The sequence below is a fragment of the Mustela lutreola genome, chromosome 7 (assembly GCF_030435805.1).
Source record: "Mustela lutreola isolate mMusLut2 chromosome 7, mMusLut2.pri, whole genome shotgun sequence".
NCBI classification, from domain to species: domain Eukaryota; kingdom Metazoa; phylum Chordata; class Mammalia; order Carnivora; family Mustelidae; genus Mustela; species Mustela lutreola.
Window position 1 is genome coordinate 73,861,078 of NC_081296.1, and position 26,474 is coordinate 73,887,551.

A 26,474-nucleotide genomic window follows, 5' to 3' on the forward strand; every position below is an offset into this window, starting at 1 on the left:
ATAACTTTACAGCAAGGTGGGTATCATTATTATTCACAAGTGCATTTTATAGTTGAGAAAGTCAAGACACAGAGAGATCATCCAATTTGCCAGAGCTCACACAGGAAGTGGCAAAACTGGATGTGAGTTGAGTATACAGACTTCAGAGTCTTGCTCCTAGGCACTGCATCAAGCTACAATCATGCTGCTCAGATAGCTGGAAATCACTTGGACAGCTTCTTCTATAAAAGACGAGGAGGATTCATTCAGTCACTCCAATCGAAAACCAGTGACAGAACTTGCACAGAGGAATTGTTTGTGCTCTCTTAATAATCAGCACCTCACAGATTTGAACAAAACCTTTCCCTCAACAAAACTAAAAAACCGGGTTTGAAATAAATGTTTTGTCAGGTAGAGACAAAAAGGCCACTGGGAAACTTAACATAGTTTCATTCTTGCCTGAAGCGGTTTTCCCACTAAGAAATATTTTCAGTAAATCACTGAGTCTACATTCAATCTGCTCACTTCCCATGCAGAGAAGAATTAAGCTAATATCTACTATAAGCAAGATGAAATGACCTCAACTACCATATTCTAGTTACAAAGTATAGAAATTACCTCTGGAAGCCTAGATTTTGCTATACATGCTAAACAATAAGAAGTCACCAGGAATCATGTGAAGACAATGGGATTCAATTTACTTAGCAACGAACGACTGAAGCACTGCTTATATTTTATTGGATGATTACTGTTGAGCAATCCAACTCCCCTTATGAATTAAAGAAACTTTATATGACTTCCTATCTAAACGGATTAATGGTTTACTACTGGTTACTAGCTGAGGCGTTACTTAAGTTTCCTCAGGGCTAATGACTGGGCAGCGCCCACAGTTTGATCCCACACCAATCACTGCTCAATCATCTCTTTCAAGGAAGATTTCAACCAATGAGAAGAAGCCTACGATTCTGGGCTGAAAGCTGAGTGCCCCATATATGTCTGGGTGATGTTGAAACAGGTAACATTTCCTGAGAAGAACTCTCCTTCTTCTGGTGGTAAGTTAAACATTGTTGGGTGGGGTAAAAATCACACTTAATATTATGTCATAAAGTAGATTCTGAGGAGTGGAGTAAAAGTAAAAGATGTTGAAGACTACAATAATAAGTGGTATATTCTATAAAAACTAAAGAGATGACAACTTCACTTATAATTTCCCCCATAAAAGTTTATTTGCAAGTTAAAGTTAAAATTTTCTTTCTTTCTTTCTTTTTTTTTGTTTTTTGTTTTTTGTTTTTAGTTCAAATAGATAGCTTAAGAACTTTAGGAGAGAGGCAGGTTTTGTTTGTATTTGTCTGTTTTTCTAAAAAGCCAAAATTTAAGGTATCAATAAAGAAATATTATTCTAATTAAAGAATGTTCTAAGATGGGCTCATGGATTGTAAAGTGATTATGTAATCTATTTATCTCATGGCTAAATATAAGCTTCTCTATGTATTTGAGACTATTTCATTAAAGGGAATCAATAGGGTGTGATTTTTACCTAAATATAGCATACAACTTTATTAAGGACTGAAATTTATTTCCTTATCCTAATATTCATATTTTTTTAAAGATTCCATGATAGCATTTGTAAAATATAAATGTATGAGCAAAAAAAAAGGCCAGTAAAAGATCCAGAAATTTTTTAAAAATCCAGAAATTTACAAAGCTATCTTCTTCACAGGATGTATTTTTATAAACTAATAGCATGTATTTCTTAGAAGTTTTAAAAATATTTTTAAAATTTTATAATCATCATATAATAAAATTATCACTATCACATAATATGTATTCATAGCAGTAATAAAATAGATTGCAGTTTCAACATTTAGTATGGTCAATGAACTGTGTTTCAGACTGAGAACTGAGACTATTCTCATCAGCTCTTCCTGTACTCAGTTGGTAGAGTTATATCTTTTCTAAAATCACGTTAAATCCAACTGCATTGAGTCTAAACAAATACTACAAACACATATAACAGTTTGGTGACTGCATTGAAAATTATGTTTGCTGAAACAGTTCTCCAGTTATTTACTATGGGATTTAATTGTTCCGGTGACTAAAGTTCCTGGACAGGTAGTTTTTAATGAAACAAACTTAAAATTGTATGTCTTGTGACATAAAACTGTTTCCTCATAGCCCCATCCCTACTTAAATGTATTTATATTTCTTGAAACAAGTTTATTTTTCTTTTTCAATGACAGCTTTGAAGAACATTCTGAAGACTGTATAGGAGACAATGCATCAAGAATCTATTTATTGAGTCCTTCTAAAACAAAAGCCAGGAACTCCCTAAAGTAAACACATAGAGTTTATTTTGAGGAGAAAAGACATAGATTAAAAAAAAAAAAAAAAAGCAACCACAAAGTAGACAGCCTAGTCCAAAAAACAAAAACAAAAACAAAAAATCCACTTTGGAAGATGTCTCTGAACAACACTTCCAATGTATTTCTGGATTCAGTGCCAGGGAATAGCAATCGCTTTCAAGTTAATGTCATAAACGAGAGTCATGAAAGCAGCGCAGCTGTGGATAACAATGCCGACCCTCCACATTATGAGGAAACCTCTTTTGGGGATGAAACCCATAACAGATTCAGAATCAGCTTTAGGCCTGGGAATCAGGAGTGCTATGACAATTTCCTCCAAAATGGAGAAAACGCTAAAACAGATGCCAGTTTTCATGCTTACGATTCTCACACAAACACATACTACCTACAAACCTTTGGCCACAACACGGTGGATGCCGTTCCCAAGATTGAGTACTATCGCAACACCGGTAGCATCAGTGGGCCCAAGGTCAACCGACCCAGCCTGCTTGAGATTCATGAGCAACTTGCAAAGGTAAGTTTCAGGGCACAGGCACGTGTCCTCCTTTGCTCCTTCAGGCGATCTCCTGCTCTCTAAGAACGCACTGAATGTCACCATGTCTGGTGGAGAGGTCTATTCCGAACCACCCTTCTTCCTGACATGATTGTCCCTACTTCCCTGAGCCACCCAGGTGCCCCCTTACTTCCCGATAACCAGAAAATGCACAGAAGTGACTCACGAACGTTCATGGACTGAGCATAGAGAAAGAAAAAATTAGCTCTGAAAGTTAGGCAATGTGTCGTATCTTGTTTACCGTTATGGTCTGCTCAATGCACACTTGGTTAAACATGTCAAGCTAAATACTAAGCTGGTTTCACCTTAGTATTAAGGCCTCTGCAGCTGTTGCAAAAAAAAGAAACAATCACAGGCCCTTGCTGTACTTCATACCGTGATGCAAGCCTTTGGAGCACATGGGTATTTTATATTCTTTAAAGAGAGAGCAAAGATTTATAAGATTCAGCATTTTATCCCTTCTTCTTCAAAACTTTGCCTAAGGCTCCTGAATGCTCTTAAGCATGTAAAAGTAACTAAATTAAATTTAAGTACAGAAGCAACAGACATGGCTAAACTTTTCATTATTTAAGGAATATAGCCAGGGTTCCCAAATCTGCTAGAAGCATGAGGCAGCACTTTTTCTAATCTTGTAGCAATCAGTTATAAACTCAGTAGATTGCTTCTTCTGTACCTTGCTCCAAAATAGGTTGAAGCACTTTATCTTTCTGCTCTTCTGGAACAGGGTTTGGAATGAATATCATTCTTTATGGATATAACTACTTGCTCAAAAGAATAATTAGCTGTCACATAGCCAAATGTAGTTTACTTTTGCTCAGCTTTTGAGGTGAAAGAAAAAATTAACTGAAACAATTCCTTTCATATTCATTCATTTAACAATTTTTTTTTTTTTTCCTAATCAAATGATCACCCACTCTGGGGAGTCTTAGAATATTGCTCCCAAGAAAGATGCTGATAAAGTTGAAGATTTCCCTTTAGTTTCTGCTCATTCTTTTTTCCACAAGGACACCCATCTTTAAAACTTATTCCCCTTATTCCCAGCATCCCTGACTCTGCATCCTACTAGCAGAGACTGAGAGACTTCCTGAGGGGAGACTATGCTGTGAACTCTGTACCCTTATCTCTTCTCCCCACCACGCCTTACTTGTCCCATGGACCATACTGGCAAACACTGGGCTGAAAGGCTGGTTTCTTTACAGATAGAAGATTTAGAATTTGTCTGGGATATTTGACATTTTCATCAAAAGATGTTAGCAAGGTGACAATGTGAAAAAAAAATGGCAGCCCCCATTAAGAATGTTGAGAAGGAGGTTGATTTGAAGCTCCCGAAATCAGACTGAGGTGTCACTTTGCATCATGTAGGAGAGAGGAAAGAAGAGAGAAAGGGGAGAAGGCAAAGAATGAGAAGTGTGTTTCAAGAGGAGAGAAATTTTCAAGATACGGGAAGGGCAGAAGAAGAAATTTAGGGCCTTCTAAAGAGGTTTCAATTTATTCTGAAGAAGGAAAATGAGACTTTTAAAAGACCTGAAATTCTCTCCTACCATAATCAACCTCATTACACATGATAATTTTTAAAACCTGCATCTTTCACAAAACTGCCATCAAAATTTAAATATCCTCACTCACATTCCTCTCCTCATTTACAACAAAACAAAATAAAACTCTAATTCCATTAAAAAGGAAATGGAGCAAACTCGCATTGTTCTTTGGACCGATACTGAGCGTGATATGTAGCTTGTTTACAATTCCCAAAGCCACAGTTCAAGGCAATCTTTATATTAGGGGAGAAAACCTCTCAGGGAACAATAGTCGGGTTGGTTGTTCCAAAGCCATCTGAATGACCGGGGTCGAAATGAAGTAGCTGTATTTGACGGATTGCACAGCTGTTTGGGATATCATATTCTTTTTGGAAAGATGTAATGAGACAAAGGACTGAACCTTGACCTCAAACACTTTTTTCTCAGCTACAAAGAAGTAGCAAATTAAATAGTTTAAAAATTAGGTTTCGGCCCGGGGTGCTTGGATGGCATTAAATATTAAATATCTGTCCATTAAATATGCCACTCTGTTTAGGCTCGGTCCTAATCTCAGGATCATGAGACTGAGCCCTGTGGTGGCTTTTGCTCTCGGGGCAGAATCTGCTTGAGATTCTTTGTCCCTCTCTCTCTGCCCCTCTTGCTTGTGCTCTCTCTCTCTAAAATAATTAAAACTTTTTTTAAAAAATCAGGTTTACGGGCGCCTGGGTGGCTCAGTGGTTAAGCCTCTGCCTTCGGCTCAGGTCATGATCTCAGGGTCCTGGGATCGAGCCCCGCATCGGGTTCTCTGCTCAGCGGGGAGCCTGCTTCCCCCTCTCTGCCTGCCTCTCTGCCTGCTTGTGATCTGTCTCTGTCAAATAAACAAATAAAAATCTTTAAAAAAAAAAAAATCAGGTTTAGGCCCAATGCCCTGAATAAGGTATAGTAATAAGTCACTCTTTTTATGAATCCAACCCTTACTTACCAAGATCTTACTCATCTTGATTAAATCATACGGAAATATCCACATAGCTAAACTAGGAGCAGAATTCAAATGCAACAGTGGAATACACATTCTAATGTTTCTAAAATTGTAGGGCCCCGTTCACCTCTCCACATGTTCTACTTCTGTGCTCTCCTTCGATATCAAACATGAATCATCCAGGCCTTCTTCAATTCATCTCTTTCTTCTTTGTTAGTGAATTTGATTCTATTTTCCCCTGCTTCACAGCATAATAGATGAGGACCTGTAGTGGAATGTAGCTATGCTTGCTGCTCCTTCCTGGCCCTTGACATTTTAATGGCGGTCCCTCAGACTACAACTAGGAACGATCAATAGAGCAAATGCTGTGTAATAATACCCAGACACATCACAGATTTTGTATGCAAAAAATTATAAATGATAATGTTTACCTAAACAATTTAAAAGTGGGAACCAATTAACATAGTACAAGTGACTTTTTTTTTTTTTTAAGATTTTATTTATTTATTTGAGAGAGAAAGTGAGAAAGAGCATGAGAGGGGAGAAGGTCAGAGGGAGATGCAGACTCCCCGTGGAGCAGGGAGCCGGATGCGCTTCTCTATCCCGGGACTCCAGGATCATGACCTAAGCTGAAGGCCATTTAACCAACTGAGCCACCCAGGCACCCGAGTGACATTTTTTTTTGTACCCATGATTCTAATGCTTTAAAAAGCCATATGAGAATCGTACATTCATACTACATGACAGAACATATTTAGACAGAGACTATTTGGATTTTGTGCAAATCCAAGTTAGAACTTCCAAGTCAGAAAAAAAAAATGTGAAAGGTTTTCCTTATAGTTGAAATGAAAAATAGATTTGAAAGACATTATTTTAAGTCTCTACCTTAACTGAAACTCTAGTAGTAATACATATTGACAAAACTTGTAATCCCAATGATTTGCGATCAGAGTTGAAGAAATCTTTTCATTTTCTGTGTAGTAAAGAGCTAAATGCCTATACAGGTGGCTATGAATTATGGATTTCCAAAAACTAGTCAAAAGCAGGAAAATAATGACTCCATCCTTTACTTTCTCTGCAATACTATACAAGCTACATAATTTCAACTGATATTGTAGGATGTTTGTAAATACTTGAGTTTATATGTATGCAAAGTGTAGTACAGTGCCTACAATTGTTAGAAACTCAATAAAAGGTTGTTGATAATAATGATGGTAATTTTCATATTAGCTGATTTTTATTTAAAAAGTAAAATATGCACTGATAACATATTTAACAAGTACTAAAAATATATATAAATGTTTCTTATCTAAGATAGATCTTCAGTTATTCTCTGTAGGACAATCATTACTGGCAGTTTCTTATAAATCCTCCCAGAAATTTTCTATGCTTATACAAACATACAAATATATCTATGTCTCTCTATTCCTATCAATTTAATTTTCTGTCTGTAATTTTTTTCAAACACATATTGAAACATACTTTACACATTGCCTTGCATGCTACTATTTTCACTAAGTAATATACATTGGAGGTCTTTTCATATCAAAACATGTATAATGATTGTTGGACATCTGACAAGTTTAATCTCGTATTTTTACTTTGTAAAAATAATTCCACTTTTAGTGTCCAGTATACTCCTGTGGCTACCTTTTAGTACACAGTTCCTAACTACAGGGCTAACCAAAATGAAATTCGTTTTCAGCCTTACTAACCACCATTGTTGTCAGCATTTCAGAAAAATATAATTATATAGAAATCAGGAAAATATCCAGCCTTTCAATCAGAGTCAGCATTCTCATGTTATTGAAATAAACTGTCTATGAAAAGTATAAAATAATGTAAAAATTAAGACAGAACTATTATTTTAAAGGAAACCAACCATTTACAAACTCTTCCAAAATAAAAACAATGGGGTGACTTCACATTGGGGCCATTAGGCTATCATCGATAAAAAGTAATTTGTGAATAAAAAGCATTAGAAAAAGTAATTTGTGAATAAAAACCAATACACACGCTCTGGTGTAAAAACAAACTTTTTATTGAGCATTTTTTAATGTATCAGATGGGATGCTCACACTTGGCAAATTCTCATTCAGTCCTTAGAACAACACTTCAGGGTAACTAATGTTATTATTGCTATTTTATAGATAGCAAAGGTTTCATAAAATCCTATGGATCCTTTTGAAGAGAAAACAAAAACTCAAGTCAGTATACTTCCAAGGTCAAGAAGCCAAGGTCATGTGTCTAATAAGTTGAACCCGTGTCTGCCTGACTCTAGAGTCCATGTTCTTTTTCAGAACTTTTCATCCTCAGTCTGCTCTCCCATAGCACTTTGGAAATAGGAAATAGTGGAATTAGGAAATAGGAAGTAGTGGATAGTGATAGGAATAATAATAAGAAGAATAATAAGAAGAAGAAATAGTGGAAATAGGAAATAGTGGAATTCAAGCTCAAAGAAGAAATTGCTTCTCAGTCCTGATGGGCAGAACAGGAGATTCCGATTCCTTAAGATCATGTTGCTTCTCCTATAGAATTAATTGTCGGTCTCAATCCTTTTCATTGTCATCATCAAAAGCATTTATTAAGCTTTTGTTTATAAGAGCTGCTGTATAAAGTCAGTTAAAGAGATTTGATATCTACTACCCAGAATTTATTTTATATGTCAAACGGCATTATTATGGGCAGATGTATAAGTGTTTATAGTCTATAAAAAGACAAAGGTGTACAAATACATTCTCTGGAAAATAATATTTTCTAAAGTATTTTGAAGTTCAAATTTGGAACTTTAGCATTCAGACTAGGGGTATCCAAAATTAGAAATATCACCAAGCCAAATAAAATAGACATGAAAATTGAGGCAATAAATGCTTTGAAGGTCAGTAAGGACCAGTGGCCTAAAATATTTGTTGGAGTGAAAATCTGCAATTAAAGACTCATTCTAATATTTGTTAGAAGTTTTAGCTGTAGTCTCTAGCATTCAGTAATAGATGGTAAGTAAAGTAGAAGTTTCTTTGAAGTATATGTGGAAAATATTAAGAATCTTTTGGTTTTGTTTTTTTATGCTCTTTATTACACACAGTAGCCACCTTTTGGCCTAAGTTCCTAAAAATATGTCAATTCGTGTGTGAACTAAGTGTTTTCAGGTACAGTAAAAATATTGTGATTACAAATTGTGACCATTGGCAGTAATTGAGAGGCATGGTTTATAGTAACTGTTAAAACAAGAAAAAAAAAACCCTTCATTTTCCAAATTTAAAATACTCCCCTTTATCATAAAGGGCTAGTAATGTACAACTATAATAACATTGATCAATAAAATATAGACATGTGATTAGACTTGTGCTTTTCATTCTGAAATGAACCTTGGGAATTATCTGATCCTTACTGGGATTGGTTTAAAAAAAAAAAAAATCCCAATGTTGTAAGAGGTTTAAGTAGAATAATACTGGCCATATGTTGGTAATTGTTGAAATTGAGTGATAGGCACATGAGATCTATTTATTCTCCCCACTACTGCATATATTTAAATATTTCAATAATAAGAGAAAGTTTAAAACAATTGGGAGGGAATCATGTAGTCCTAAACATCTATGGAGCTATTTCTCAATGATGGGATAAGATTTCTACCATCCTGAGATTAAAAGGTAAAACCTAAAGACATGCATAGTAGCAAATATTATCTAGTTAGAATTTAAAGAATAAATATATTTATTTCTTTCTTCTTCGATGACAGCTAGAAAGGTATTTGTCATTTTTCTGAGGTCTGAAAAATCACACATTTTATATTAAGTAAAAGATTTTATGTGATTGAAACTTCACTAGTTTATCAGTATTGGAGGGGAGAAATGGCTTTTATTTATTTATTTATTTATTTATTTTCCTTTCTTTCTTTCTCTCTATCTCTCTTTTTCTTTCTTTCTTCCTAATGCATCTCCTTTTACCTACTCGAAAACTTAATGCTCAGGTAAAACTTTCGATAAATAAATAATCACTCCCTAAAGCCATGCAATTTAAAATGCATTTACGAAAGGTGGTGGGTCATCATTTATGGTAATGGAGTGTGAACAAACAAATTAATCCAAAGTATGAGGGAAAAAACTGGTTTCAGGCAGCAATCATGAAACTTTTAGTCTTTGAGACTTTGGTCTCAAGAACATGAACCAGCCAGAAGCCTGCCAGCCACTGGTTGGTTATAGCTCTCAGCCATCAAGTGCCCACAAACCCTCGACCCAGTCTTTTCAGTACTTTGATGATAAGTTGACTTTATAATTGCTGTAGGACTTACAAAGGAGACATCTATTAAAGAGTGAAACCAAGTTTTGCTTTGCCATGTTAGAAGAGAAGATGACAAACACAGAAAAATGATTTTTCCTTAGAGTAAATTATTTCAAAGCAAGATTTTCAGAAAACCCCTTGGATTTATTCTCCTTGGCAGTATCCAGGAGAGGTTAAGTAACTTGCTGGAGGACACACCCTGAATTAATTGCATAGCTGAAACCAGATTCCAAGTCTCCTAGATTATATGGTGCAGTGATTTTTCAGCTCCTGTAGGAGAGTAAGCAATGGAAATGGATTCTGTACTTAAAAATTCACTACAGTCCTTTATAGTCAAGAGAAGAAATATACATTTAAAGGTTTTCCCCCTCTATGGCATAAATATATTAAAAACTTTGAAACTCTAGGAGATGGAAAATATTCACCTAAGAAAGAGTGGAACATCCTACACTGGCTCTATTTTTGAAGTTTTTAAAAATTATGGCCTTACTAACTTCCATATATGATGAGTTCCCTGATGTGCCCTCATAGAATAGTCCTTTTGCTTCATATTGTGATGTCCTAATGACAAATTGAAGAACTGTTAAACTGTGCTCAGAAGAAGGGCATCTGCCAGGTAGAAATGCCCATTTAAGGAGAAATTTTAAATATCTTATTCATCCTTTAGCCTATTTTGTAAGTTGTTGTTTTTTTATTTTTTTTTTAAACAATCATTGGTATTCCCATTAATCCAGATGTAAGGGGCACAGTTACCTCCGGAGTTCAGCCAGGAACAAAGCAATTTCCTGCACCAAACCCTCAAGTTTAGGTTTAATCAGAAAACATAGGTTTTATTCCCAAGATTGCCTTTAAAAAGCAAGTGGCCAGGGGCTCTGTCTCATGGGATCCACAATTAACTGAGGGAAAGGAAATTGCCTTCTCCCTGAATGAGTAGCTGTTGAGAGTCTGGCCATGGAGATCTTGATTAACTAGAATATTGACAATTTTAAAAGTTTTTCTCAAACCAAGTCAAATAAATGAATTTTTTTTTTTTGTTTAAGATTATTTATTTATTCATTTGACAGACAGAGATCACAAGTAGGCAGAGAAGCAGGCAGCGAGAAGGGAGGGAAGCAGGCTCCCCACTGAGCAGAGAGCCTGATGCGGGGCTGGATCCCAGCACCCTGGGATCATGACCAGAGCCGAAGGCAGGGGTTTTAACCCACTGAGCCACCCAGGCGCCCACAAATAAATGAATTTCTTTTCTTTTTTTTTTTTTTAAGATTTTTATTTATTTATTTGACAGGCAGAGATCACAAGTAGGCAGAGAGGCAGGCAGAGAGAGAGGAGGAAGCAGGCTCCCTGCTGAGCAGAGAGTCCGATGTGGGGTTCAATCCTAGGACCCTGGGATCATGACCCAAGCCAAAGGCAGAGGCCTTAACCCACTGAGCCACCCAGGCGCCCCTGAATTTCTTAATGAAATAATCTATTCAACATTCGTGGGCATCTTAACACATTCCTCAATTCTGTGCTTTCATTGATTTTCTAGTTATGGAAAATGAAAGTTACATATGAATCACTCAGCTGCCTTATGAGTATAGAATCCATTCAGAGAAAAAATAGAATTTTTAATTGCCTGGAGAGAAACCTCAAATGCTTCATCCATCTGTAATAGACTGCAGTGTACAGACAGGTGCGCTCCAATAGGATAACCCTGGCCACCTGCTGCCCTTGATCCCTTGAACTGTGGCTAGTACAAATTGAGATGTGCTATCAGTGTAAACTACAGACCAGATTTCAAAGGCATAGTGTGAAAAACAATGTAAAATGTCTCATTAATTTTTTTATTGCTTTCATGTTAAAATGATAATGTTTTATAGAAGTCTATTAAGTAAAATATATTATTAAATATATTATTAAAACAGTCCATTTTCAGGTTCCTCCTCCAAGGTGGGATGCCACTATAGCTAACGAATTAATTGCAAACATTAAGAATATATTGTTCAAAAGTTAAGTATAGGGACGCCTGGGTGGCTCAGTTGGTTAAGCAGCTGCCTTCAGCTCAGGTCATGATCCCAGCATCCTGGGAACGAGTCCCACATCGGGATCCTTGCTCGGCAGGGAGCCTGCTTCTCCCTCTGCCTCTGTCTGCCATTCTGTCTGCCTGTGCTCACTCTCTCTCCCTCTCTCTCTCTCTCTCTCTCTCTCTGATAAATAAATAAAATCTCTAAAAAAAAAAAAAAAAGTTAAGTATATTTTTAAAACTTGAGGGTCCAAATCTGAACCCAAGTTATTTTTTTAATTTCCCTTTACTTTTTTAGAAGGAGCTACTGGAAATATTTGAATTACACACATGACTTGCATCTCTAGCTGGTATAGATAATCAGTTTCTGCCTTGCTCGTTCAGCCTCGATTTCTGTGGACTTCTTTTTATCCGTATCTTACTCTGATGTGAACATATGATGTCAGTTTTCAATTTTCTGTGCAAATAGGGACTGGGGATGCTTAAAATTAAGATATTCCTCAGGTAATTCAAGACTAAATTTTAACTATTCATTTCACTGAATTTTACTCCCAGTTCTTTTGGAAAAACAGTAAGATGGTCGGCCTTGAGATTCATTCTCTTCCCCCTCCCTTTTGCAAATGTAGGTTATATAGAGGAAACCATGAGAAATGTAATACCCAATAGGGATGGAAGAGAAAAGAAATAGGAGGCAAAAATGAATAAGAAACAAGGTCATCTGTTCTTCAATGGTAGAGGTCAGGTGGTCTTCAAATCCACTTTATGGATTCAATACTCTTTTGATGACCTGCTATATGGTTGGCTCTTGGCAGGCATTGAGGAGAAGTAGCCCACATCCCCCAGTTAATATACCATGACTTACCAAACTGAATTGCACTGGTTACCCAAGTGTCGTACTAGTATGAAAAAAATCTTGTGGGAAAACAAAGTTGGAGGAAATCCTTATTTACACAGAGCAGTAGAAGAACATGGAGACAAGAAGTCAGTCACTTGGAGCAAATAGCCCAAATTAGAGTCAGCTTACAGTGGGTATGTTAATGATACATCAAAGCCCAAAGAAGCAATAAACCTTGAGCATAGTAAGGACAAGGATTTTGATCACCTTCAAATAAAGTCCTTATAATAAATACTGAATATTTATTTCATACCAGTCCCATTTTAGAGGGGGAAACAATTGTCCTTGTCTGAGACTCCTTAACTAGTAATGCGGGAACACATCGTCCCAGCTTTAAACTAATTTAGAGCACTTAAATAGAATAAGCTTGTTCTTTAATAATGGTAATTAAGTGCTGAATCTAAAAGACATCCCCAGTGGTTTCCACCCCTTATTGGATAAGATTGTTTTGGGGAACTCAGTGGGTAACTCAGGTGCCAGAGTCAGGTAGGTGCCAGATAGGCTAAATCAAGTGGCTGCATCTGAAAGTATTCAAAGTCATATTTAAAAGAGAAATTCGATTTGTTCTTTACTTGAGAGAAACAGGGCTATTTTCTTCCCCCATTAAATTCAGATTATCCTACTGACAAGGAATGTCTTCAAAATCAGGTCACAAAAAACCACTAAATAAGCTTTTGACATTTTTTATACAATTTACTCCTTATTTCTACTCAACCTACCTTTTTAGTAGTCAGTCAGTCACGAGACTTCTTATCCTTTGTACAAGACTACTAGGACATCCAGCAATTTTCAGGCAAAGACATATCAAATGTAAAAGAAACTTCCTCTACAGGAATAGCATTCTTGTCACCAGATAGCATCTTTAAACCTCTTTGGAACTGTAACCCCTTTCTTCTTGTTTTTAAAGAAACGCTTTGTGTGTTCTTTCATTCAATCTTCTTAAAGATGATGATTAGAGAAGTTTTATTATCATTATTTTAAGTGAATCAAGTGAAGCCCAGGGAGGTTACTGGAAAGAAGTCCAGAGTGTCTGCGTCAATGAGATTAACTTCCTACTATGCCTCAAAGACCCTCATTCACTTTGATAGGCTTTGCACCCTGCCTTGAGTTTCTTTTTTTCTCCTTTGTTCTTTTTTGTCTTCTAAATGTACCCAAATCTAACTGGTTTTTTAAGGTAATATTTTCACCAGTAGAACTGCCCAAGTTCCTTTACCACCCATGCAGCCTTGCTGTGCCTGAAATCACTCACAAAACAAACCCATCAGCGCCCAGGGCAAAAAAAAAAAAAAAATATATATATATATATATATATATATATAATTTTATTCAAATGCTAGAATATGTTTCTTTTTTTTGCGCGTGTCTAAAATTTTGTGTCAGTTGTTCTGATTTGCTTTTGAAAGTTTTACTGGTCCCTGTGTTGACCAAATATTATGCTTTTGCTACCTGTAAAAACGCAGAACGTCGCAGTGGCACCAGGTTCCGCTGACAGGGTTGCTAACGGGGATGGGATGCCTGGAGATGAAGAAGCCGAAAACAAGGAAGGGGAGGATAAAGCCGGTGCTGTGAAGTTTGGATGGGTGAAAGGTGTGCTGGTGAGAAAGCTCCTATGTTTCCAAATAAAATCTGTTTGTTCAGTGTCCTTGGGGATTCAGGGTTAGCAAAGCCTGGACACCAGAATTATGGAGAGGGCTGGGTTTTGCCCCACTCTCGTGTCTCACATCCCTTTTGATGCTCCTTCAACCCACAGGTAAGATGCATGCTGAACATCTGGGGTGTGATGCTCTTCATTCGCCTCTCCTGGATCGTTGGAGAAGCTGGAATTGGTAAGCATGTTTCCCCATGCCCCGCGTATAGTTTTCAATGTCAGGGATAAACTCCATACACAACTTGTTTTGACCATGAACGCTGAATGTGAGATGAAGGTCACAGAAATAATCTGTGCGCCAGCTCTTTCCCTTTGCCTCTTTGACGATGTTTGTCAGAGAGGAAAGGTGAAGCGTTAACTTCTGGGAGACTGGAATTTTCCAGCTCACTAGCCAGATAAATGCTCAGCAAATATTTTTACCTTTCCCTTGAGTTTTAGGTGTACAGATATAGAGAGACATATACATTTGAAGTAGTACTATTCATATTTGGGGACATACTGACATTTGTGTATCTCCCTTATGATTACTGGCAACATTTCACTCATCGAAAACAGCTTGTGGGAAAAGTGGTAACAGTGTGACCAGGTTAATGCTGAATTAGTTGAACATTTTCCAAAGAAAATAACTGTGTTACTTTCAGGTACCTGGGGTAAGAAAACAAAGATTAATAAAATGTTGCCAGATAGAGGCTTAAAAATAATAAATAAAATGACTACGATATATAACTATTACTAATTTTTCTAATGGAGAATGCATGATGTTGAAATTATTTTGAGTGATTATTTGATTTTTTTAATGTATAATTCACCATCCCTTTGACATCAATTGAGTGCCTATTATTGCCAAACACTGTGTTACCAAAAGGAAAAACACCTATGTATACTCAGAGAACACTTCCCTTCTGACACCAAATGCTGACAACTTTCCACACCATTATTTGATGTTCTTAAAGATGGTCTTTTATAAAATATCGTTTCCTATGGCAAACTTTTTTTTAATCTAGAATATAGTGGTAAAATTTATATGAAAAATTTGATTGAGTTTTATCAAAGTTCCTGGTTCAATGTGATAAAAATTAATGATGTTCTACTCTGTATTTTGGGAAATACATTATAGATCCCTTTTGGAGAACACCTATAAATCATGAGTATCAAGACCATAGAGGTTCAAATGCGCTTTTAGATAACTGCTCCAGAATGTACCTCAATTCACATTCAAAGGTACTTGGTCCTTATTTATTGCCGTTGCCCCTCAAAACATATTGAGCATCAACGGCAGACTAACTCGCAACAAGAAAGGGCTGAGCTGTAAATTGAAACACTGGAACCAGTTCCCATAGTGTTTCCACGTTTCATGTTTGGCAACTGCTGGGTTCCTGACAAAGGGCTGCTTGCCAGCTTTATGATGCATATCAAATGAATGCTTACAGCCGCAGGGCCCAAAGTAAGTGTATGCTGTTCCATGGAAAATCTGCATCTTAGCATTGCCAAGTGTTTGCTCCAGGGTTTCATGCAAAATTAGTTTTTTAAGGGCAGTTTAGTAACTTATTGAGATCATCAAGCAACATTACTTTGTTTGGAGGTGTGAGCGTAGCCAAGGGCAAGAGTAATTCTTTCTAATGCAACTTATTTAACATCCACGAGTTTGGGCCATAATCTGAACTTTAATCAGATTTTACATTAGTCTTCTCAGTTTCACGCTTATTATAAAATTGTAAAATATGGAGAACCCCATCTTCTGCTAAACTGTATTCTACTTTCAGATATCAGCATTGTTTTAATAAAGACTTTTTTTTTTAAGTAGTCATATCCTACTTTAAGGGGGTGTCCAGCGGGTTTTCCTTTGAATGAAGGTTTGTCTGTCATTGTTTTAGTTCTCAGAAAGTAGACTTTAGTGAGTTGTAGAAATTTATCACCACCCTTACTCAGTTTTACTGGCCTTTGCTGTGAACTTAAAGCTAAATGAGTTGATTAAGTCATCTTCTGGGTCCCTGTGGAGTCCTTTTATTGGGTAAGAAGAGAAGCAAATCCAAGTAGTTTTGCCATGTTGTGGGGATAGTCTGGAGAAAAAGACTGAATACACTTTCTAGAGGAGATCCTGGGAACGAAGCCAGAAGGAAGCTGGAGCCACGAGTCACAGTAGCTACAGCCCTTGGGTAGCTGCTCTAAGGCCATGAGTTTGGGCTCTCTCTTCCCCAAAAGCCAATAGTAGAATAAGCCATTAATGCCATTGAATTGTTCTTCTCTGTCTCAGAGACTTTGGCTAGGGCAAGATAGTTCCTAATAAACATCAGGCATGGAAGAAAGGCATGAAACAGGTAGGACCTGAAGCAAGTCATTTATACTCCATGAGTTTCATTTTCTCATCTCAAAATGAAGGAGCTGGATTAATTATTTGCCAACCAATTCTTTGAAGATAAAGCTAAAGAACCTTGCTGTCTAAGCAACACAAATTGAGATAGGCTGGGGTAGTGCAGTAGTCTCCAGACTGTGGGGTGCCTAAGAATGACCTGGAAAGCTGGGTTACAAAACCACAGAATCCTGGGATTCACTTTGAAAGATTCAAATTCAGTGGGTCTAGGCACTTTTTTTTTTTTTTTTTTTTTTTTTTTTTTAGCTTTTTATGTATTTATTTGAGAGAGAGAGAGCACAAGCAGGGGGAGCAGCAGGCAGAGGCAGAGGGAAAGGTAGTTTCCAGGGTGAGCCCAAGGTGGGGCTCGGCCCCACCTGATCTGAAGGCAGATGCTTAATGGATTGAGCCACCCAGGTACCCTTGGGTCTGGGCATTTTTAATAAACACTTCAGGTCTTTCCTGAAGCAGATGGTTCAACTCTCTTGGAGGAAACTACAAACTGAATGTTCCAGAAGTTGCCTCTTACCCTGGGATTTTATGTTTGATTGTGAGAGAAAAGTAAATCTCTTGCCGTTTAAATGTATAAAGGTTTGTTCTGGGATTTCAAATGTTTTACAGAAATATATACAATGTAAGAGAATAAATAAGAATTGTTAGTAAAATAGAAGCAAAGGGAAAATAAGGGTAAGGAAGTAATCAGAGTAGGTTTAATGTCCTGAAATGCAAACTATATAGTTCTGCAAAGTTGCTGGGGTCAGCTGAACATTTGACATCAAAAGTCATTAAAACAAAATCAGAAGCGAAATAGTGTGCAAAAGATAAGAGGAAATTATCTGTAGGGGTACACAGAACTGAGGCCACATGGTAATGTGGAGATGATCCCTTGCAACAGATTCGAAGAATTTAGTGCAACTCTTTCTTACAACACCAAACTTTGTAGGGTCCGAAGCAATATGGTCCAAGTTTACATCTCAGGCTTATAGTTAGCCTCTTCCTACTGCACTTCAAACTGTGAAGTAGCCTCGAGACTTCTCTTAGAGCCAGGATACAGCTGGGAGCTTCAAAAGAGGCAGCCTCCAGTGCCCTGTTTCCATTTCTGTCTGTCTTTCCTCTCCTCCACTTCCCCCTTCTCATGGCCAGAGGGATCACGGCCTCTCATCTAAGAGGGAGCAAGACAGTCTGCCACCAACAATTACGGAGCATGCCAAACAGACTCAGGGGACGGCATTCTGGCTAGAGCCAGGGGGATTTCAGTGCCTGTGCCCCCAAACTTCTTTCTGCAACACTGGCAAAAGACAGCCTAACAAGAGAAAAACATTCACAAGTTTATTAAGTTCCACATTGTGTGTACACACAAAAGACTCAGCAATGAGTAATTCAAAGGAGCGGGCTTACATAGCATTTTAACAAGAGTACGAGATTTTCTTAGAGAAATCACAAGACAAAGGGCAAGGACTGAGTTTCTAGGGTGGCAGATTGTGGGAAGGCAGACACGTGTGGGGACTACTGGAAAATCAGGAGTTCGTTATGCAGGTTCCTCTGGTGCTCCTCCAGCTGATAAGGGTCTAGAATTGGCTCTGAGGTTTAACTTCTTCCTGCTGTAGAGAAAATGGAGTCACTTTACAAACTTATGTCTTGCTTTTAGGCAAATAGGGGGAAGTATCTGCTTTTTTCTTTTTGCCTTTAGCTCAAACTAATTTTTCTCCTAAAGGGGTACATTTCAGGGTAGCAGATTCTGGTACCCTTCAGTATCATCCTGACTGTGTCCTTCCTGAAACTGAAAGTAGCCTTGCCTTTCTCTGAATCCTGGTTTATCACTTTCTCTCTCCTAGAATCATTGGCCTTCTGTGCTGTAAGTTGCTTGAGGGCAGCTTTTTTCATTTCATTTTATTTGTTCCTTGCCTTTCTCTTGCTACCTGACACCTGGCTGGATGTATAGTAGACTTTCAATAAACAATAGCTATTGTAACTATTGTGGACACGGGCCAAAAAAGCAGGGCCACTCAGTGTGTCGGACACTTTACGCATGTCTCCTTTCTAATTCTATTGCCATGTCACGGGCCAAAAAAGCAGGGCCACTCAGTGTGTCGGACACTTTACGCATGTCTCCTTTCTAATTCTATTGCCATGTTTGGCTCAGAAAATAAGTAACTTGCTAGAGGTCGTGTAGCCAACAAATGAATATAGTTCCATTTGATTCTTTGCACTTTACTTATCTGCCAGATGAACAACTCGTTATATTGTATGTAATTTTGCACTCCCACACAACCAAATGGACATGAAAAGAGAGTCACCTGGAAGGACGAACATTTACTCTTCAGTTATATGAGCAGCTTGGAATTGGATGGACCAATTGTAATGTTTGTAGGTATCTAGAACAGCATAAAAAATGGGGTTCTGTCAAATTTTGACCAGCCATCGTTGTTCAATTGTGGGCAATTTTTGCTGCACATCTTAGCTCTTCTTTTTTTAGGATCTGTGCTGCTACAGGCAGAGAACTTCAAAGCTGAGCATTTACTCTGGTGATTTCCAGCCAACTTGTTCATTTCAACGTGGTCCTTTGGTGATTACCCTAGACGTGCTGGCTTTTATGTAAACGATCTAATGGATTGTTCCACTGTTTAATTGCCTTTATTTTTCCTCTCTCAACTGAGGTCTTGGTGTGATTATCATCGGCTTAGCCGTGACAGTGACTGGTATCACTGGTTTATCCACCTCTGCTATTGCCACAAATGGATATGTCAGAGGAGGTAATTAGACTTGTGACCTGCATGATCATTTGTAAGGTAAAGGCAACACAGGCTCAGATAGTTCACCACTGACCTTTCTGGAGTGTTTTCAAAGGTAATCCAAGTTGGCTCCTTTTTTTCCTCCTCCAGGCAAGACAGATGCAAGAAAAACGGGGAAGGATTTAACCTTTGTCAAACCCCCAACTCTCTCACGCAGGTTCCTCTCGAGCAAGAGAGAAAGTCAAATGTCATGTTTTCTCTTTCCGCAGCCGGGGTAGTTTCTTTCCCAGGACACCAGCATAAGTCAACTTTTCCTTTCCAGGGCACCTTTTAGATTGTGTTTACTTTTGGAAGCCATCCTTCATCGTAATGAGCAGGCCTCGGACTTGATCTTTATGCCAGGCAAGCCTGTTTCTCCCGAGTAGAAAGCAACTCCACTGGGGCCCAAGGCGTGGACTTGAAAACTTACATCAGAGGCAGTGTAGTTTGCAGCAATAGGGAACCCAAGTAAGGAAAGTAAAACATACTGTCTTTTATCTTTCATTGCTAACAGGTCTTGGAGTTCTCATAATTCTTCTTTCCACCATGGTAACTTCTATTACCGGGTTGTCAACTTCTGCAATAGCGACTAACGGGTTTGTTCGTGGAGGTAACATTTCTAAGATACCTAATGTCCTCATCGCTTGCCATGGGTAGGAAAAGTTTTTATATATTTCTTTTTGACTGGAGCAAGCAAGGAGCCCACTGTTCTTGACGCCAGATGCAGAAGGAAACCTAAGGTACCGTGAGCTCAGTCCTGGTCCGTGCCATTCAGCGGAGGGATCGCCTCTAATGGACCTCGCGGGCCCATCTGCAATTCATAGTTTCCAGGTGCTCAAATTCCTCCGACGAATGTTTTCTTTATCAGGCCAGTCGGCAAGCCTCTTGCCGGTGTTTCTGGGGAAATGGTTCCCCAACGTGGCTTCAGCTTTAAAGTTTAGTACATTGCAGGTGCTTCCGAGACCTTCATGGACTGGGACCTTTTAGAACATTTCAGGTTTTTTCATGGGGAGACAGACCCTACTGTGACAGGACGCAGACTGCTGCCTCCTCCAGTTGCTGGTGACCTCTTGACCTACTGGAGCCAAACTCCTTTCTTGGGGGATTTTGCAGGTCTCGGAGTCATCATCATCGGCCTGAGTGTGGTGGTGACAACACTCACAGGTATTTCTATGTCCGCTATTTGCACAAATGGAGTAGTAAGAGGAGGTAAGTCAATTCATTTACTTATGACGACAAGCTTGGCTTACGGAGTAAAGTCTACAGTTGGTTTAATGTTGGAAGGAAAATTTTCATATTCATAATTAGTCCCCAAAGTTCTAAAGTAAAACGAACTAACCCAAATGTAAACATCAAGGCAAAATTCTCTCAACTAAAATTAAGAGATCTCCAGAAGGTTTTCTTTGACCCGTTTCCTGTGATTAAACATGTTTATAGAGAGTGACTAGGTGTCTAGAAAGAAGACATAAATAATTACAGTAAAATACATGGTTTCTTGGTGCCTTAGCTGGGCCCGGCTGGCCCTCTCCCAGGCCCACTCAGCACCTCAGCCGACACTTCCGGTTTAGTAAGCCCTGAGTTCTGCCCAACAGGACATTCCCAGTGGCCCCAGGCCCGAAAAGATCCTTCAGAAGAAAATAGAAACAACTAAACAGAAAAAAGAGTTATCTTTAAATCATCCAGGAAAAAGCAGGCCTAGGCCTAAAATGAAGAGCGCGAGGTTTACCATTGCTTCTAATTCCTGTCTTCCCCCTCCCATTCTATTTGGCTCCTGGGGCTGCAACTTGGGGACCTTATCCAGGTTTCCCTACCCAGGGCCTTTTAAGGCACCCTCCCTCCCACAAACACACCCGCACTCACAGCTTCCCCTGCCCCTCTCTCCTTTTGACCACGCCAAAATAACTTGCTCGCTAAGTTATTTAAAGGACCTCCAGACAAAGGAAGTGATTCACTCCACCCAGATAATTGGTTACATTTCCAAAGAGAGCTTTGACCCTTTAACCCAGAGGAGTTACTACAGTGGAGGAAATTCCTTTTCCTTAAAAGATAGGTTTTGGGGGTGTCTGGGTGGCTCAGTGGGTTAAAGCCTCTGCCTTTGGCTCAGGTCAAGCCCTGCATTCGGTCAGCAGGGAGCCTGCTTCCCCAGCTCACCGCCCCCCCAACCTCTATGCCTACTTGTGATCTCTGTCTGTCAAATAAATTAAAAAAAAAATAAAAAAGATAGGTTTTTGTTTTGTTTTGAGATATATTTGTCCAGTGTTTTTCCTTCTTTCCTTTTTTTTTTTTTCTTTGCTTGTTTAAGATTTTATTTATTTATTTGACAGACAGAGACACAGCGAGAGAGGGAACACAAGCAGGGGACAAGGAGAGGGAAAGCAGGTTTAACGCAGAGCAGGGAGCCTGAGGACTGAGCCAGCCAGGCGCCCTCAGTGTCTTTCCCCTACCACTTCTGCCCACCTCCAAGACTAGCTCAGAGCAGGAAGTCATTAGTTTCCTACAGTCTATCAGAGCTTCTAGCTACCTAGGCCTCTCTACACCTAGTATTTTTTTACCTGTTCTCACTACCCTCTAGGAGTAACCAGGCAGCTCAGTCTTTCATGTGTACAGAAAGAAGTTCATAGACACATATTTTGATCTTTTCAAGGTCCAAAGGAGAAGTGATTGTTCCAAACCTACCTTTCTTCCCTTTTGCCACCCCCATACTCATATGGGTATTTGGCCTTCTTGACCTAAAAACATAGAGAACCAATTCCAATTTATAGAGTGGATAATCAGATACTCCCCCCCCTTTTAAAAGATTAATTTATGTATTTCATGGTGGAGGAGCAGAGGGAGAGAGAAATTTTAGCAGACTCTGAGCTGAGAGCAGAGCCCAACATTGGGTTCAATTCCACCACCCTGAGACCAGGACCTGAGCCAAAACCAAGAGTTGGTGCTCAACTAACAGTACTACCCAGGGGACCTATAAACAGACACCTTTTAATGCAGCAAATACATACAAGAAAAGTACACCAGTAAGGAAGTTAGAATAGCAATGATAAACTTCACTTACTTCATTTTCTGCCTAAGCCTGCCTGCTCCGGGAAATTTCAAATATAAAACTTTACTTTGGTTACATTACTGATTTGAACTCACCAATGAATTTTTTTTTAGAAGGCAAGGTATTTTGTTTTAGTAAAGTTTGCTGTAGTCTTATTTGTATACAATTTGAATATAATTGGCTTTTGGTAAATCAGAACTTACTAAATCAGGATAATTCTACTGTGTTCTATTATAGTTCACAGAGTACAAAGAAAGGATGGCTAACTTATTCATTAAAGTGATACAAGATTCTCAAAATCATTGGGAAGTTGCAATATTTTTAACAGAATAAAAATTATTCAAAATTGGGGCACCTGGGTGGCTCAGTGGGTTAAGCCTCTACCTTCGGCTCAGGTCATGATCCCAGGGTCCTGGGATCGAGCCCCGCATTGGGCTTTCTGTTCAGTGGGGAGCCTGCTTACCGCCCCTCCTTGTGATCTCTGTCTGTCAAATAAATAAATAAAATATTTAAAAAATTATTCAAAATTATTTGGTCATAGAAACTAAATCCCTTAGCACTTCCTCAGAATAAAGCATGTTCATTTTTTGTTTTAGGTGGGGCCTACTATCTTATTTCCAGAAGCTTAGGGCCCGAGTTCGGTGGGTCTATAGGCTTGATCTTTGCTTTTGCCAATGCCGTGGCTGTTGCCATGTATGTGGTGGGATTTGCTGAAACAGTGGTAGATCTTCTTAAGGTAATTAAAAGTTTCTCTTTACTTCAGCCACATAAGATAATTCAGTTCAATTTGCCTTTTCAGGGCACTAGGGGATATCATTATGGCAGAATGAGAGGAAATAGATTTATTCTGTAGAAGGCAGAAGTTGGATATAGTTGAAGGAGCTTTAGGCTTGGCATCAGAACTTGAAATCCTGGCTCTCATATTGATCAGCTGAGAGATTCTCAGAGAGACGGCCAGTCCCTCCATTCATCTGAACATTATTTCTCAAATCTATCATATGGGTTAATAATACTGTTCTATAGATTTCATAGAAATGTGGTACAGAACAGATAATATACATGAAACACTGTGTAAAACATGAAACAAAAGATAAATAATAGATGCTGTTATCAGCAGCAATATTACTACCATGGGTATCGATTTCCAAATGAAAGACAGTTCAAACATTAGAACAACTCACTGCAGAAAACTAAGCATTTCCTAGTTTAAGTACACCATCTAGTCGGTCTGTCTTTGAGAGTGTTAACTAGCTGGTAGGTGAACTAACTTCTAGTTCTTTCACGGTAGTGATAGCATTCGTTGAATTCAATTAGTAGCAGTACCTTTATTTGAAAATTAGTTGAGAAGATGGGGGGATTATACAGTTCATAAGTTATGTGATCTTCAAGAAATGTGTTATCTGGTTTATGGAGTTTGTTATTTAATTGAATAACGCTTATTTTCCAATATTCACATTGAAAATCACTCGTTTTTATTTCTCTAAGATTCCCCTTGAGACACAAAAGTAGTCATTCTTCTGAAACAAAACCGTATGTTTATATGTACCCATACTTATCTCAGTGCTGCAATAGCTTTAGAAGCTGTGACTAGAATGAGCATCTAGAATTTCCAACTTCCAACCTTGGCTATCAATGGCCTATTATTTTAGGACAAAATAATGTTAATCTCTGATTTAGGAACAGCTTGTTTTTCCATGATCCTATATGGTCGTTAGTGCATAGTATTTCTTCTTACTATTCAATTCTACAATACAACATACAGGCAAAAAAACAAAACAAAAAAAAACACCTCCATCTCTAACCATTTTCATGAATTTTGTTTCTATTCCAGGAGAGCAATTCAATGATGGTGGATCCCACCAATGACATCCGGATAATAGGCTCCATCACAGTGGTGATTCTCTTAGGAATTTCAGTAGCTGGAATGGAATGGGAAGCAAAGGTGATTTTCTCAAAATGATGTTATCAACCACTGCTGCTGAGGTCTTGACCAAATTGCAGAAATAGAACAAACCCCATATTCAAAAAGAATTGTTATTATTACTTGCTCTGGCAGAAGCTGCGGGTTAGCACTAGAGGGAAATCCAAGCCCTCCAAACACACGGGGTCCAGGCAGTCATGACTTCCCGCTCCTGTGTCACGTGATCAGGCCTGCACTTTTTCCTTCTTTGTGCTGTCATCACCTTGACAGAGACACCATGGTTGCTGCTATCTTCACACCCAGGCCCCTTATGGTCGTAGCAACAGTCCATGCTGGAAACCTGTGTCTCCCAGTCCCACCCCTGGTGTCTCATTTTCCAGCTGACCTGGGTGCAGAGGCCCAACGGAAATGGGCTTCTCTCACATGTGATGGGAGAAGGGCATAGAGGCAGCAACTATCATTCTCCTCCAAGATACAGTATTTTGGGAGTAAGTCCTGGAACTAGACACTGGGTGGATTTAACTAGTAGTAATACAGTAAATTTCTGAATGATAGGAGCATGTCTTTTGTCTGATTTATAACTCTCCAGTTACTGATATAATTGCAACTGGTCTTAAGTCCCTGGAGATACCGTACCTAGACTTAAGGAGATTTCCAGAGATTGAAAAGTGGCCAAACCCACCCATCTTCATAAGACAATGAGAAGCATTCCTACACAGCATTTGTTTGTGGATTATGTATTCACACATCAAACCAAAATTAATTCAGTGATTACTAGGTGCTGGGCATTCTGCTAGGTACTGGATATTCAGTGGTGACCCAAACAGGCACGATCCTGGCCCTAGTTGAGCATTTGGTCTGTGGAGATATGAGTAATGATCAAGTAGATAAACAAGTAAATATAGAACGGTAAATTGTGAACATGCTTTAAAGAATAAACAGGGTACTAAGATAGAAAATATGGGGTATCTACTTACAATGACTTTGTTCCCTGAGGGAGGCAATGTAGTTTCATGGTGATAAAAGGTAGGCTTATAGCTCTGGCTTTGTTGCCGCAGCACCTAGATTTGAATCTGGTTTATATTGTATGACCTTGTAATGTATGACCTTGAGAAAGGTGCCTAATCTCTCTGTACCTCAGGGTCTTTACCTTTTAAATGATGATAACAATATTACCTACTTCGTATAGTTATTGGCGGTACTATTTATCTAAAAAATATTGATAAAGTGAAATCTGTCTGTTATTGTAAGCCCTCCATGAATGTTAGCTGTTATTATTTAGATTCAGCAGTCAAGAAAGTCCTCTCAGGGGAAGTAACTAAGACTTAAAGGATGAGAAGAAGGAAATAGTTACACAAAGCATAGGGAGAAGTGTATTCCCTACAGAGGGAATGGCATATAGGAATACCAAGCCAATAGACCCTTGAAATGTCAGCAGGGAGAGAAGGGGGACAAAGACAGACAATTCAGTTGGTCAACCTTGCAAACCACTTGTGCTGGGCACACACAGGTGGTCCAACATCAAGTGTACAAGGCATCTCAGAACTCTATGAATTTTGTGTTATTAATGAAACTTCTGTTGCATTTAGCACTGGGAAAGGAAAGAATCCATAGGCACTCTGCCTAGAAAAGAAATACGCTATCAGCAATAAAACTCTGGGCTCCATTTATACTCCTGAGGGCACTGCAGTAAGTTACTCACATAGAACTTGGAATGTTTTTGAAATGTCACCTTCAAGTGCCCACGCATATGCCGCCATTGAAAATGTAACTTCCACACTCAGGTCAGATAAGTCTTGTTAAGATGCCATTCTGTAAGAGAACACTATTACCGACTCTGGATAGTAGTTCTAATCAGAATAACCACGTAGTCTTGGTCCAGTGGACTTTCTGCGGACATGACTTTTATAACTGTATAAAAAGTTGTTCATTCTAAGCTGGCCTCCTTTCACTTTGCCATTCTAGGCTCAGGTGATACTCCTGGTCATTCTCCTCATTGCTATTGCAAACTTCTTCATTGGAACCGTTATTCCATCCAACAATGAGAAGAAGTCCAGAGGTTTCTTTAACTACCAAGGTACGTGTTACAAATGAGTTGCTTTTGCAATCAATGGTTCTCCACTACCTGCCTCCATCCATCTACCCTTTTAACCCCTGCATCAGCCATTAGAATCCCAG

General features: G+C 38.6%; 1 protein-coding gene across 4 annotated transcripts in view; it reads left to right on the forward strand.

Moving 5' to 3' along the window:
• Positions 1-922: 922 nt before the first annotated feature.
• Positions 923-26,474, forward strand: part of SLC12A1 (solute carrier family 12 member 1) — an 88,750-nt gene continuing 63,198 nt past the window's right edge. The window contains exons 1-8 of one of the 4 annotated variants that reach the window (XM_059181472.1): positions 923-1,031; positions 2,220-2,856; positions 14,027-14,161; positions 14,317-14,392; positions 19,222-19,317; positions 22,972-23,111; positions 24,207-24,317; positions 26,262-26,373. In XM_059181472.1, the coding sequence (XP_059037455.1) occupies positions 2,437-2,856; positions 14,027-14,161; positions 14,317-14,392; positions 19,222-19,317; positions 22,972-23,111; positions 24,207-24,317; positions 26,262-26,373 (1,090 nt within the window). In that variant the 5' untranslated portion in view covers positions 923-1,031; positions 2,220-2,436. Of the gene's footprint in view, positions 1,032-2,219; positions 2,857-14,026; positions 14,162-14,316; positions 14,393-19,221; positions 19,318-19,849; positions 19,946-20,448; positions 20,545-22,971; positions 23,112-24,206; positions 24,318-26,261; positions 26,374-26,474 lie in introns of all 4 variants that reach the window. The other 3 variants (XM_059181473.1, XM_059181475.1, XM_059181476.1) reach the window with 3 other exon arrangements.